A 12,386-nucleotide genomic window follows, 5' to 3' on the forward strand; every position below is an offset into this window, starting at 1 on the left:
AAAGGTGCCTGAACAGAAGTAGCGGAAACTCGAGAAAGACTCGCCCCTCTTCCAGTTCCCAGGTGTCGCGCTGAAATGCTGAGCGCTGCTGCAGTGTTGTACCAAAGCTGTCACGCCCTGTCTGGCCTGCCTCTGCGCTGCCACCGCTCGGGTCGGAGCCGGCACGGTTGAGGGCAGCCCGGCGCAGGGAGAGGCGGCGACGGGGGACGAGATCGCCCCCGTTCCCTGGTCCACACTGAGGAGGGGGGCGAGTGCGGGTCACGTGGCTGTCATGGCAACGCGGCCCGCCCGTTCCGGCCTCCATGAGGCGGAAGCGGCCGGAGGGGCCGTGGCTAGTGATGGCCGGCGGCCTGCTCGCCCTGCTCGCCCTGCTCTGGGGCGCCCAGGTGGGCGGTGGTCTGAGGGAGGGGGCGACGTGCGGGACCTCTGTGCAAACCCTCCGGTTACGGTTTCCCGCCCGAAGGCAGATACCGGGGGAGGGGGGCGGCGGGGCCGGCCTGTCGGCGGGCAGGCGGTGCGTCCTGGTGCCTTCCCGCGCCTCCTCTGGCTCAGGTCGTTCCGGGTGGAGGTCTGGTGATGTGGCTTCACCGCCCTGCTGAGATAAACGCGGGCGCTGGGGGATTCTTTTTGAGGGGTTTCCAAGCAATACCCTCTGCTTAAACGAGGAAAAACTTTGTAATCTGTAGGTCAATAACTTTGCGCTTTTTACTGTCGGATTTTTCGCCCTGCTTAGTTACTTTTCCTTCATGATAGTCTAGTCGTTCTTACGCTGTTTGTACTTCCCTGTCACCAACTTAACCCCTACTTCTGGTGACGCAATTAACAGAAATGTTAGATGGCCCTGGTCCTTCAGGGCTACCACTTGTTACTTCTTAGTTCTAGCCTGATCTTTTCCGTTTTAGTGCTTAGATCTCCATCCAGTACTTGCTGCAGCGTAGCTGTGCTTAGCTTCCGTTTTTCTGCTGGAAAAATAGAACAAAAAGATGGAAGATAATTTTCTTCCACTATCCTTTAAAATGTGTACATTGACATGAGTTTTGCCATGCCTGGTATCTTACATTTCCCCATTTCTAAGATGTAGTTTTCTTTCTTGACCCGTATTTTCCCTTTATTCTTTTTCTTATTTTCATATTTTCTTTAAGTGGTTATTTATGTTTTGCATTTGGAACCTTCTCTACTGTTTTCCTGATTTTGGAGTGTGACTTACAGATAGTAATAGCAACTTCAATGTAAGAAATTTCAGAGTGTGTTTTTTGCCTTGTAAATCCAGAGCTCCCCGATCCAAAGGACTTCATTAGCTAGTTTACAGTTTGTTGAAATTTTCCCATTTGCACCCCAAAGCCCTAGCTACTAGCCTATTTGTGTTTATCTATCTTAATTTGAACTGAATAAATCAATTTATGATGTTTCAGAAAAAAGTTAATTTCTACTGCTGATTCTTCTGATCCCACCATCATGGGATTTAACTGCCAAGGGGTATTTATTTTTGTATTTTCAGGTTTTAAAAGCATTTGATTACTCCTCTCCATGGAAGGGACAGCAACAGATGTACAAGTTGGACATAGGCTGGCCTAAAATTCCAGAATACTTCACTGGTCAAACATTTTGTGTTGCTGTTGACTCTCTTCATCGTTTGGTCTATGTGGGACAAGTGAGTGAGAATACTATATTTCTCTCCTTGTTAACCTAGTGTATTTTTGCCTTTAAAGTGTCTGATTTAGATTAAGACCTATATACGTTTGTGTGTGACATTCTTTCCATGAAAAGTGGTGGGATTTAATTATAAAGCACAATATGAGTACTTGAGTGCCATGCAGCTAATAAGTACAGTTGTAGTTTTTCATGTTTGTGTTATGCTATGCGTATTTTTCAGCAAGAACATAAAAATGTGATAGAAAATGAAGACCAAGATAGCTGCAGGAGCTTGGCTGCTTTTAAAATTGGACTTCACGTGATTTAAGTTGAAAGTCTAGAACGAGTGGAAGGTTTTGCATGCTAAACTTAGATCATTGTCTCTCTTTTCTATCTGGAAAAAATGAGGTCTAGCAGACAGTCTCAGGAGACTCGTGATTCATGAAACAGTGCAAGAACCTTACAAACGGGAATTTTCAAAAATATGATTACTTGCTTAATGTGCTTTCTTAATAGACCCTTTTTTGCCTTTTCAGAGGGGAGATAATGTACCAAAGGTACTTGTATTCTCAGAGGAAGGCTATTTTCTTTACTCCTGGAATAATACAGTTGAAATGCCTCATGGTATCTTTGTATTGAACACCGCAACAGATAGTTCAGTATGGATCACAGATGTCGGAACAGGTATGCATGGTGCTGATATGAGACGTATTAGGGGGGAAAGAAAATGCTAATACTGCAGATATTACTTTAAACAACTCATTTATTTAAGTCTCTCAAACAATTCTGAGACAGATTTGTGCGTTTCCTGCCATGAACAAACTTCTCAGGTGCTGTGTTGAATACTCTGAAGGTTCATCATTTAAGCTGTGTATCTGCTTGTAACTTCTGAACTTAGTAAACAAAAGTAAAACAAAAAAAACAATGGTAAAACAAAAGTTAATAAACAAAAAAAGCTTTTTGTTTGTTTTGCCTTTTTTTCCCCAGGAGAAGTATCAGGGAGAAAAAAAATCTTCTGGCTAGACTTATCTTCTGTCCTAGGTTTGGTGGCCTTAATACAATGGATGAATATTGTTGTAGCTTCTGGATTTACTAACCCACAGTCATATTCTTACTATAGAATTTTGTCTGTTTGATTTATTAATATCACTTGTAAGTATCAGGAGATTTTCTTTTTTAATCTTTGTAATCAGTTGTAATACTTAAGTCTTGTTTTGTTAAGATGTTTTTGCACTTTTTTTTTCTTAATTCAGGGAAATATGGTCACACCGTGAAACAATACAGCCCTTCGGGTAAACTTATGCAGGTCTTGGGCACACCAGGTAATGCTGGTTCAAGTTTGATTCCCCTGCAATTTGATCAACCAGCAGAGGTCTTTGTAGAGGAAAGTGGAGATATCTATATTGTGGATGGAGACGGAGGAATGAATAACAGATTGCTCAAACTATCCAACGGTATGGAAAAATGAACTTCTGCTGTAGTTGACTATTGAAAATTGAATTTTAAATAACACAGCTTGAGAATACTTTTATGCGAGGACTAGGTAGAGCTGTCATTTAATGTCAGTTTGAAGACTTTTTTGGATCAGGTCCTGTTTTACTGCTTGTCACTTCAGGAGAAACCTAATCATTTATGACAAGAGACTGAGAGAATGAGTTTGTTCAGTCTTCAAGAGAGGAGGATAGGGAGGATTCATACTGCTGTCTTCAAGTCAGTAATGGGAGGGTATAGAGAAGACCGAGCCATGTATTTCTTGGAGATGCACAGTGAAGAACGAGCAACATTGAGCAAAAGATGCAAGAGGGAGGAATTCCAGTTCATTTTGTGGGGGGGAAGTTTCACAGTGAGGGTGATCAGACAGTGAATAGTTTTCCCAGAGAGGGTGTGCATTCTCCACTCCTGGAGATGCTCAAAATTCGGTGAGTTATGAACAACCTGATTTAACTTCAGAGTTGTATTTGTTATTAAGGCTAGTGCTGCTTTGAGAAGGAGGTTGGACCCAATGGTGTCTGGAGATATTTTATACTTAAAATATTCCATTATTCTAATGAGCTTGCTCATACTCCCTAGTTAGATGGTCAGTGTTGGTTAGGGCAGTGAGTGAGGGGTCTGCACACATCTGCAGTTGGGGAAAAGTGGAGGAGCTACCATTTCTCCTTTGTGCTGTCATAAAACAATCAGTTTGCTAATATCTAATTTGCAAAATGGTAAATTGTTAAAACTCAAAGCTGCCAGGTAATAAACATAAAGAATCAATTTAGTAAACAAATGAATATCATAATTAGCCAACTGTTTCTATATATATATTTTTTTTTTTTTTTAATACTGTGCTTAACAGAGCCTTGGACTATGGCTTTTGTGTGGCTACATTTCTGTAACCATAATCCTGAATCCTCTAATAAAAATCCAGTCGTTACTGTAGTAGTTCCAGTATTTCTTGGGTTTTTGAATCAGTAGTACTGTGTTTAAAAAACTTGGGTTTAGAAATTCCACCTTTTAAAAATTACGAAAAGTAACTTTTCAAGGGAATGACGTAGAGCTATTTTATTTGTTGTTTTTCTTACTCTGATTTTTTCTTTTTTTACTTTTATTTTTCATGGTGCTCACTGTTTAGATTACAAAGAGATATGGCTGACTGGAACAAATGGGACCGGCATTGGTCAGTTCAATATTCCTCACAGTGTAACAGTGGATCCTTTTGGACGGGTAAAGAATAAACGGAGAACTTTTTTAATCTTCCAACAGACTTGTTTACATGTATTTGAACAAAACAAATTGTATTTCTTTTTAATTGAACTGTTGTGATGTGGGTCATTTTTACATGGGTTACAGTTTTCGGCATGGTAGTGGTGATAAGCTGAAGTTTCACACTGCAGATCCTACTAAAGTAGCTGGCTGCAAGGTTAACACAAGGGTTCTGACCAGTTACATTATCAATGTCCATGCAACAACAGACTGTTCCTCCTGCAGTTTCTAACACATTGCCATTGTGAAAGTGCAGGAGAATTATGTTCTGTAATAAATATCTACCCAAGCACTTAAGTTTCTTCAGGGGACTTTAATTTAATTTCTTACTTGGAAATTCCAAATAAGTTTAAGGTGATAGTAAGGCTTTGGCTAAGCTGTGAATGAAGTCCTTTTCTACGTGCAGTTCAAGGCATTCAAGGGTCTCCTTCTGCCAGATGTTAATCGTAGTCTGGCTTTTGTCCTTCTGCTCTTATAGAGGAATTGTGCGGTTGCTCCTTAATCCGTTTCAGGGAAAATAAGATTACTTGACTAAGACATCTTAAATCACTGGTTTGAGCTAATTTTGCTGCTGCCGTCTGAACCAGAATAAGAAGCGTATATGAAAATCACTTCTCTGCCAAAACTGACAGGGTGGGAGGGAGAAGAGGAGGGACATGGCCACTTTGTGTTGAAGGGTAACTATGAGCATATACATTCAAAGACAGCAATTGTGATGGGCTACGATTTTATTGCCAACATGGTGTTGATCATCAGTCTAGGTTAGAAATAATTGTCAGTTCCTAAGAAATATAAGAGACTGGTGTAGTAGCATTCCATTTAAAAATAAGGGTGAAAGATCTCAGGTCAGCTTGTTTATTGCTCCCTTATGGGTGATATCCCAGAATAGTCATGAAGTTCATTTATTAGACTGAGTTGTTACCAGGTAAAATTTCAATGATTGTTATACAAGAGAGGCCTTCACTGGAAATTGTTAGCTTGCAGTGTTTGTGAACCCAGTTAGCACAGGATGGAACAGAGATAAGCACAAAACTTATTAGACTAAACATACTGAAAATGCTCTTAGTGTTTAAGTTGCTCAATATTTATAGTAGTATTAGGCATACCAGAGTGTTTGCAGATGCAGTCATCATAGGCCTGGATCATGAAATGAGGCGACTGTTGAAAACCAGATTGTTAGCGGGTGACAGACCAGTTTCTTTAGAATTGAATAGATGGGAACATGTCCTCACTGAGGGAGGGGGGTGGAAGGAGGGGAGTCCTACTAAATATATCCATATCATGGCCGCAAAAATCAAGAGAAGGCACTGATTTCTGTTAAAGTTGTATAAAATAATTTGTGTATCTTAACTGTGTGGCAGTTTTATTTTATATCTGGAAGTCATATCTACTTATTTGGTTTTGAATGTGGAGGTACATGCTTCCAAGGTGTACTTTTTTACTACAGGAGACGTTGCTTGTGTAAGAAACTAATGCGTTTGATGTGTTCTGTTTGTGAACAGCCATGTTTTTTGTTCTTAACAGGTATGGGTTGCAGACAGAGACAACAAAAGAATCCAAGTTTTTGATAAAGTCACAGGGGAATGGCTGGGGTCTTGGAGCAGCTGTTTTTCAGAAGATGGACCCTATTCTGTCAGGTATTATTAAACAGTTCTTCTAGAAGCACTCAATTACATAAATAACATGTACTGGTGAATTAAAATGTTGTATTTAATGCCTGATAACAAGGAGTTAACCAGTTCAACTAATAGGGTGCTGGGCCCTACCCAAAAGATCTGCACAGTTATATCTTGACAGGGAAATCCTGGCTTTATAATGAGCCCCATGGATTTAAGTGCAGAACTGGAAACTTCATTTTAAAGTTGTTGCGTGTTGTTGACCTTACTGTTGCAGCTTTTACAGGAAGACAGATTGTCTTGAATGAGTTTTCTGTAGCATAATCTGTCTCAAGGAACAGCAACATGTAGAGCAAGGCTTACAAGTTAATTCTTAATGTTTCACTGCATTTATTCTCTTGTAGCCTGCAAAACCTTGACTATTAAGGAGGTTTTGTTTGTTTTAAAGTGCACCGTTGTGTTAAAATGAGATGTCATATGGAGTTCATAATTGAAAAAATATATTTCTGTCTTTCACAGATTTACTGCCAATTACAAATACCTGATTGTAGCTCAGCTGAATATCAACCGGTTAGCAATCTTGGCAGCACCACCGGTTGGCTCCATTGGGGACTGTATTATGGTCAACACAGTCCAGCTGGCAGATGAAACCAAACCGCACCTTGTGGATGTAGACATGAAGAGTGGAGCAGTCTATGTTGCAGAGATTGGAGCCCAGCAAGTACAAAAATACATACCCTTAAGCTGATGGTTCCTCACAACTGCCGTGGCACAAGCTATGTGACATATAAGACCTACAACCACGTTTTCTTGAGTTTTCTGTAGCTTGTTTTTCCTTAGACAAGCACAGAACATTGTGCTCCCAGAACTGTAGAGCCAGGAATCTGTCCTAGCTGTTCTGCAGTCCTGGAGAAGTACTTGGTCTTGAGGCATTACTCATTTTAGTAATGCTATGGTGACTTTTGCTTTTGTTGCTGGGAATTGTAAAATGACTTTGATATGCATCTTCATTTTATTATATAAAACTCTACAAACACAGCTGCTGTTCTTAAATGTATAGGGTCATCTTGGGGCTCCTCTACTTAGCCTGTGTGTTGTTAAATGAAGGTCAGAACTGTCTGAAAGAGGTGTATAAACGATTTCCTGGGAAGCGAGCACTTCATTTTAATGTTTCTTCACTTGATTTTCAGAATCATTGTGCTGATACTGCCTAACACTGAATACAAAGATGCATTATGATGTTGAATGAGATGCTGCTGGATACTGGTGTCAGTGCCGATACTGGCATCTGCCTTAGGTGCTTAATGACATAAGCATTGAAATCTAAGTTTTCAGCTCTAGCTAAAGTGGTAAAGTCAATAAGGCAAATGAGCTTAAGTTAAATTGATACCAGGTACTTCAAACTAAATTAAAAGTATGTGCACAGCAGCCAAGTACTGATTCTTAACTAAATCAATTTTTAACCTAATTTGGTTTACATCAGCGTAAGTCTTCTGTTCTGTAAGATTTCATAGTGCAACATATTGAAGTTCAACTCATTTAAGTTCCTCAAGATGAACAAATTGCAGTTTGCTACGAAAGTCTTAATCAGCATTAGGGACTGGGAGACACATGATTTTTCTCCCACTTTTACTGAAACTCTGTCAGTTAACAGCAGTGCATCTGTTTTGATTTGGGGATTTTTAATCGTTTTATATCCAGCACTTAGACATCATCAACTCTGTTAATGTCTAGAACTAAGTTTCTTATGCTATATCCTAGCAGCTGTCTCCAAGCTCTGTCCTTAAAAAATGCTGTCTCTTTCCATTCCCAGTCCAGGGTGGTTCTGTTTTCTTTACATGTTGCTACAAGATTTTTAAATTAGTTCACTTCCTAGCACAGAGGGAAGTGGGTATAGGAAAATGGCATGGGGAAAACAGCACAGCAGAAATGACAGTGAATAACTGTTTATCTCTGTAAAGCTGTGGACCCACATTCCATATTTATCTCCTAGCTCTCCAAAACATTTGTGAGGATCTTTGCTGTTTCCACAGACTCATTCTACTGTGTGGACTATTTTAATGCTAATTACCAGCTAAGAGAGGCAATTTTTTTTCAACTTCCTTAGAAAGGGAATATGGGAAATTGAATTATTCTGATGGGAAATACCCATTTCAGTGAATGTTACCAAAAGCAAATGCATCTTAATTTGGCAGACTTTAACCTATGATCACAAATTTCTGGGTCAGCAGATGGGAAAACTGTCTAGAAAAGTCAGATTCATATGTTCTGTGGAAAGTAACTGGGCTGTGGAGCCTGATGGCCTGATTTCAGTACTGTCTGAAATGAATACACTAAATATGAATGCTTTGTTGTTGGCTACATCCACAACAACAAAAGTGGATCTAACTTGGCTGCCCTCGTGCAAGCCTTAGAACCAGGACTTCAGAGTTATACACTAACAAGTATGATCCATCATTCACATGGTTTTGAATGGGAGGCAGTAAGCAATATTTATTAGCTGAAAAAGTAGCAGTACTTCCTCTAGACCTAGATGGATAGGTCCACATTGCTTTGCAGTGTGTTGTGTGGATTTTCTACCCAGGTCTCCACTAGCTCAGGGATCTCTGCTCTGTGTGCAATTTAGCTACTTCTCACTTACACGAGGTGTATTTCTTTAAAAAAAAATTACGCTCAAACATAGTTAATGATATTATCTTGGTGGTGTAAGGGGTCCAGACATATCCATCCTCCCTCACTGCATCCTCTATTTATTTTTCCTTTGTCACATCCATTTGAAACTGGACTCAAAGCTCTCTGGGAACATGCTTCTGTGTTCAGTAAAGGAGTAGTGCACTTTTGGATGTTGATGAATAAGTTATTGCTACGAGGTTCTGTTTACTGCCTGGATCTGCTCTTAATTCTCCTTACGTGGGCTTTTGCAGCCCCTAGGAATGGGGAGCATTCATCCAGTTTTGTCTGGCTTTACTGAAGTAGGCCATGGAGCCAAAATGTGCCTTGCCTCTTGGCATTTGGGTATCTGTGATAAGAAGGGATGCTCATTATTAACTAGTATGAGATGCTTAGACTCCTTTTTACCTCCGTGTTAATGGCTAGACTGAGAAAATGATTGATTTGTGCACTAACTTACTAATTCTCTGAAGGTTTTCTTATGTATTATCTTGAAACTGATTTCTGAAAAATCACGTAATAGGGTAATTTGATAAAATAAATTGAGAATTTCCCATTATGAAAGGCTTAGGTGCTTTATTTCTGTACTAATATCAATACATTCCATTGGATTACTTTTCTAAATATGGGGTCCTCAGCACTTTAATAAGGTATTTAATAATTTCTGATACCAACATTCAACTATAATCTAAAATTCCATGTTATCTTTATACATTACTATTTTGTGGCCCATCTCATGCGTTCTAATTTATGTATCCATAAAGACACATAAATGTCTCCCAGATATTTTCCTCTGAGTAATTAGTAAAATGGGATGATGAGTTATATAAGTGCCACATATAAAAAAAGGTATTTAAACTGTATACCCTTTTGATGCTAATAGGGAAATTAAACCACACTAACAAAACACTTCTTAATGTAGAATCAGGTTTTATTTCCAGAAAAGATTTACCGAGCAATCTGTTTAGTTTTTAGAAGATCAAGAAGGGATTTCTCTATGGGTTAGAAATACTTGCACAAGAAGAAAAATAACATACTACAGTGTTAACTTGACAAGAAAGAAAATGTAAGGTCGTTGCTAGAACCCCCAAAAAATCTGATTTTAGTTAACAGGTGCCAACTTCCAAGAGCGAGAAGTAATCACTGGAGTATCCAAGCCAAGGAAATAGCAATGTTCCATGTTTTGATGTCTCCAACTTTGCAGACTTTTACTTTTTTTTTTTTTTAATTCGTCTTTTTCTTTGGTTAAGTACCTTGTTAACAGGGTGACATTCCCAGGATATAAGACCAGGTCTATTAGTATAGTTCTTCTTGACTTTGCTGTGATGCTAACCAGCCTTTTTTTTTTTTTTTAATTTTTTTTTTGTGTTATTGTAGTCAGCAATTGATTAACAATATCCGTCTGGCCAAAACAAAAGAAGCCTGAATCATGTTTGTGCCCTGCAAGATCAGTTTAGTGAGGCTGAACTGCCTCAATAAAAGCTGAGGGGGAAGGTGTACTGGTATGTCTGTGGGTCTGCTCATTACTGTTAGTAAGTTCACGGCTTTAAAGTGGTTATTAACCTTTTTTTGAAGCATTAATTAGTTATTTATCTTAGTTGACACTTTCTTAACAATTTGTTACCTGAGAAGCCTTCATAAGCGATTTATCACCAAGAAGTGTTTGCAGTCACTGAAGTTGCTTGTATAAAGCATGAGAGGGCACCAAACCCCTGCTGATGCTTGGCATGCTCAGCGTAGTGATATACTAGCACACATAAACAGCTGGTAATTTCTCAACGTTTGGAGTATGTCTACAAAGATAATGAATTGCTGCAGCCTTTCTTTTTCTTTTCAAAATAGATTGCTTTAAACATAAGCATATAATTGTATTATAGTCATTTTGGCTTATTACTACTGGATTTATGTCCATCTTTTCTTTATTTCCATTGTTTTTCCTAGAAAAAATCAGTAATTCTGTGTCCAGAGACAACTGGGTATGGTGAATTGATTCTTCTATTCCTTATGTCATTGATTTCAATGGAATTACTCCTGATGTGTTGCTTTGGAAACATAATAATTTATAATAGCATAACTGTAGCCGCATAATTATACCAAAAGAGTAATATTTCCCTACAGAGGTGACCCAGAGTGAGATTAGATCTAAGTTTACTGGATCTCATTCACCAGTTTTATTCTACCTCTCCTTTCTCAGCCTTTGTCTAAAAACGTTGCTCTGATTTTTGTATTATTATTTTATTCTACTTTTGGGGGATTGCTTGTATGAAATTTGAAAGTAGAAGCACGTTAATTTAGGCACAGAGGATGATTTGTTACTGCATTAAAGCCAAAGTAACGCCGATACAAATGAGATATGAATAGACACACTTTATCATCACATGTTTTCCTCAGCCTCAAAACAAATTTGATTGTGTAACTGGATCTGCAAAACAGAGGTAAAAACCTTTGCCCAGTTACACCAGGAATTAACCTATTATTTCTGTCTGAGCTATGACGGGATCTCTTAGAAACAAATTAAGACTGAAGAAATCTAACTCTTGAATGACTAAGGTCTATATATTTTAATCCTTCTTAGTAGTCAATAAACATCATTATAAAGGGAAGGCTTTACATTTAGTCTGGATTTGTTTGCCTTCAACCTCATGTTTTCAGACAGCTTAGAGATCTGTCTAATGTGGGAATTTTTTTTCCTATCCCCCGTGGAGTCATTCACAGATGATGACTGACTCATCTCTTGCTCCACTCCTTATCTAAACTGTAAAGATCAGAAAACTTGCCTTGCAGTGGAAAACTGGTAAGGCTTTAATTTCAAAATGTTTTCGTTGCATTTATTATTAATAACAAACAAATCCAAAAGAATGTTCACGGTGTGACAGGAAGTCTGGCTATTAGAACTGCCAGCACTAAACCTATCTGTGGGCTGTACAGGGGTGATACCATCTCCCCGTGATTTGATGTGGCTGAATTTGTTTCTGATCCTAACTCTCAGTACAGTCCTGTCTCTGACAGTTGTCAAAGGATTTGGGTGACTAGGTGGTCAAGGTGTAAAGGAACCCCTCTGGAAGAAAAGACCAGAATAGGTACTGCTTTCTTTTCAAAATCTGTGCTTGCTGTTAAAGTCCTTAGCAAACATTCCATGCTGTTAACATTTTTTTTTCACAGGGTCTTAATCAGAAGATCTGGCTGAAATTGAAGTGTCAGTAAATGGCTTATCAAAACCAACGGAGAAGTTGCTAGCAGGGTGGTCATTTCATTAAGGTAATTCAGTATTTTCAGAAGACTTCTGAAATACTAACGTTTGCTTAGAACTGCCTTAGCAGAGGAGGAAAGAAAAAGTGGCGAATATGCTTTAAAGAAAGAAAAAAAACAAACAAAAAACCCCACAAACCCACACCTGTGTGTGAGGATTCTGGAGAGATCAGTAGAATTGATGACTGTACCTTGTGAATTGACATAAACATTAATGAAAAAATATATGTATTGGATACACAATCATTAAATCTATTACAGGTCTTTGGAAGAATCCCTAACCATGTATTTAGGATGATCTGGCTAATAAATTTGCTTAAATTTTCAAAAAGCTTTCAACAGCATCTCGCCAAGTGTCCATAAAGAAATTTGGTAGAAGAAGAAAGAATTAATGGATTACTAACTAAAATATTATAAATTAAGTAGATTAAAAACTAGTTCTGTGCTGCTCAATATATTGATAAACAATCTGGG

General features: G+C 38.7%; 1 protein-coding gene across 1 annotated transcript; it reads left to right on the forward strand.

Moving 5' to 3' along the window:
• The first annotated feature begins 264 nt into the window (after window positions 1–264).
• On the forward strand, window positions 265–12,118 carry NHLRC3 (NHL repeat containing 3). The gene is made up of 7 exons (XM_063333345.1): window positions 265–386; window positions 1,499–1,651; window positions 2,169–2,316; window positions 2,886–3,086; window positions 4,247–4,338; window positions 5,902–6,014; window positions 6,513–12,118. The coding sequence occupies exons 1-7, from the start codon at window positions 303–305 to the stop codon at window positions 6,739–6,741; spliced, it is 1,020 nt and encodes a 339-aa protein (XP_063189415.1). The 5' UTR covers window positions 265–302; the 3' UTR covers window positions 6,742–12,118.
• The last annotated feature ends 268 nt before the right edge of the window (window positions 12,119–12,386 follow it).

The sequence above is a fragment of the Chroicocephalus ridibundus genome, chromosome 1, assembly GCF_963924245.1.
Source record: "Chroicocephalus ridibundus chromosome 1, bChrRid1.1, whole genome shotgun sequence".
NCBI lineage: Eukaryota > Metazoa > Chordata > Aves > Charadriiformes > Laridae > Chroicocephalus > Chroicocephalus ridibundus.

Excerpts from the sequence above, each read along its gene's own strand:
- NHLRC3 (XM_063333345.1), top strand. The coding sequence starts at position 303 with ATGAGGCGGAAGCGGCCGGAGGGGCCGTGGCTAGTGATGGCCGGCGGC. Across the intron at positions 3,087-4,246 it reads ATTGCTCAAACTATCCAACG|ATTACAAAGAGATATGGCTG; the intron begins GTATGGAAAAAT and ends CTCACTGTTTAG. Across the intron at positions 4,339-5,901 it reads CAGTGGATCCTTTTGGACGG|GTATGGGTTGCAGACAGAGA; the intron begins GTAAAGAATAAA and ends TGTTCTTAACAG.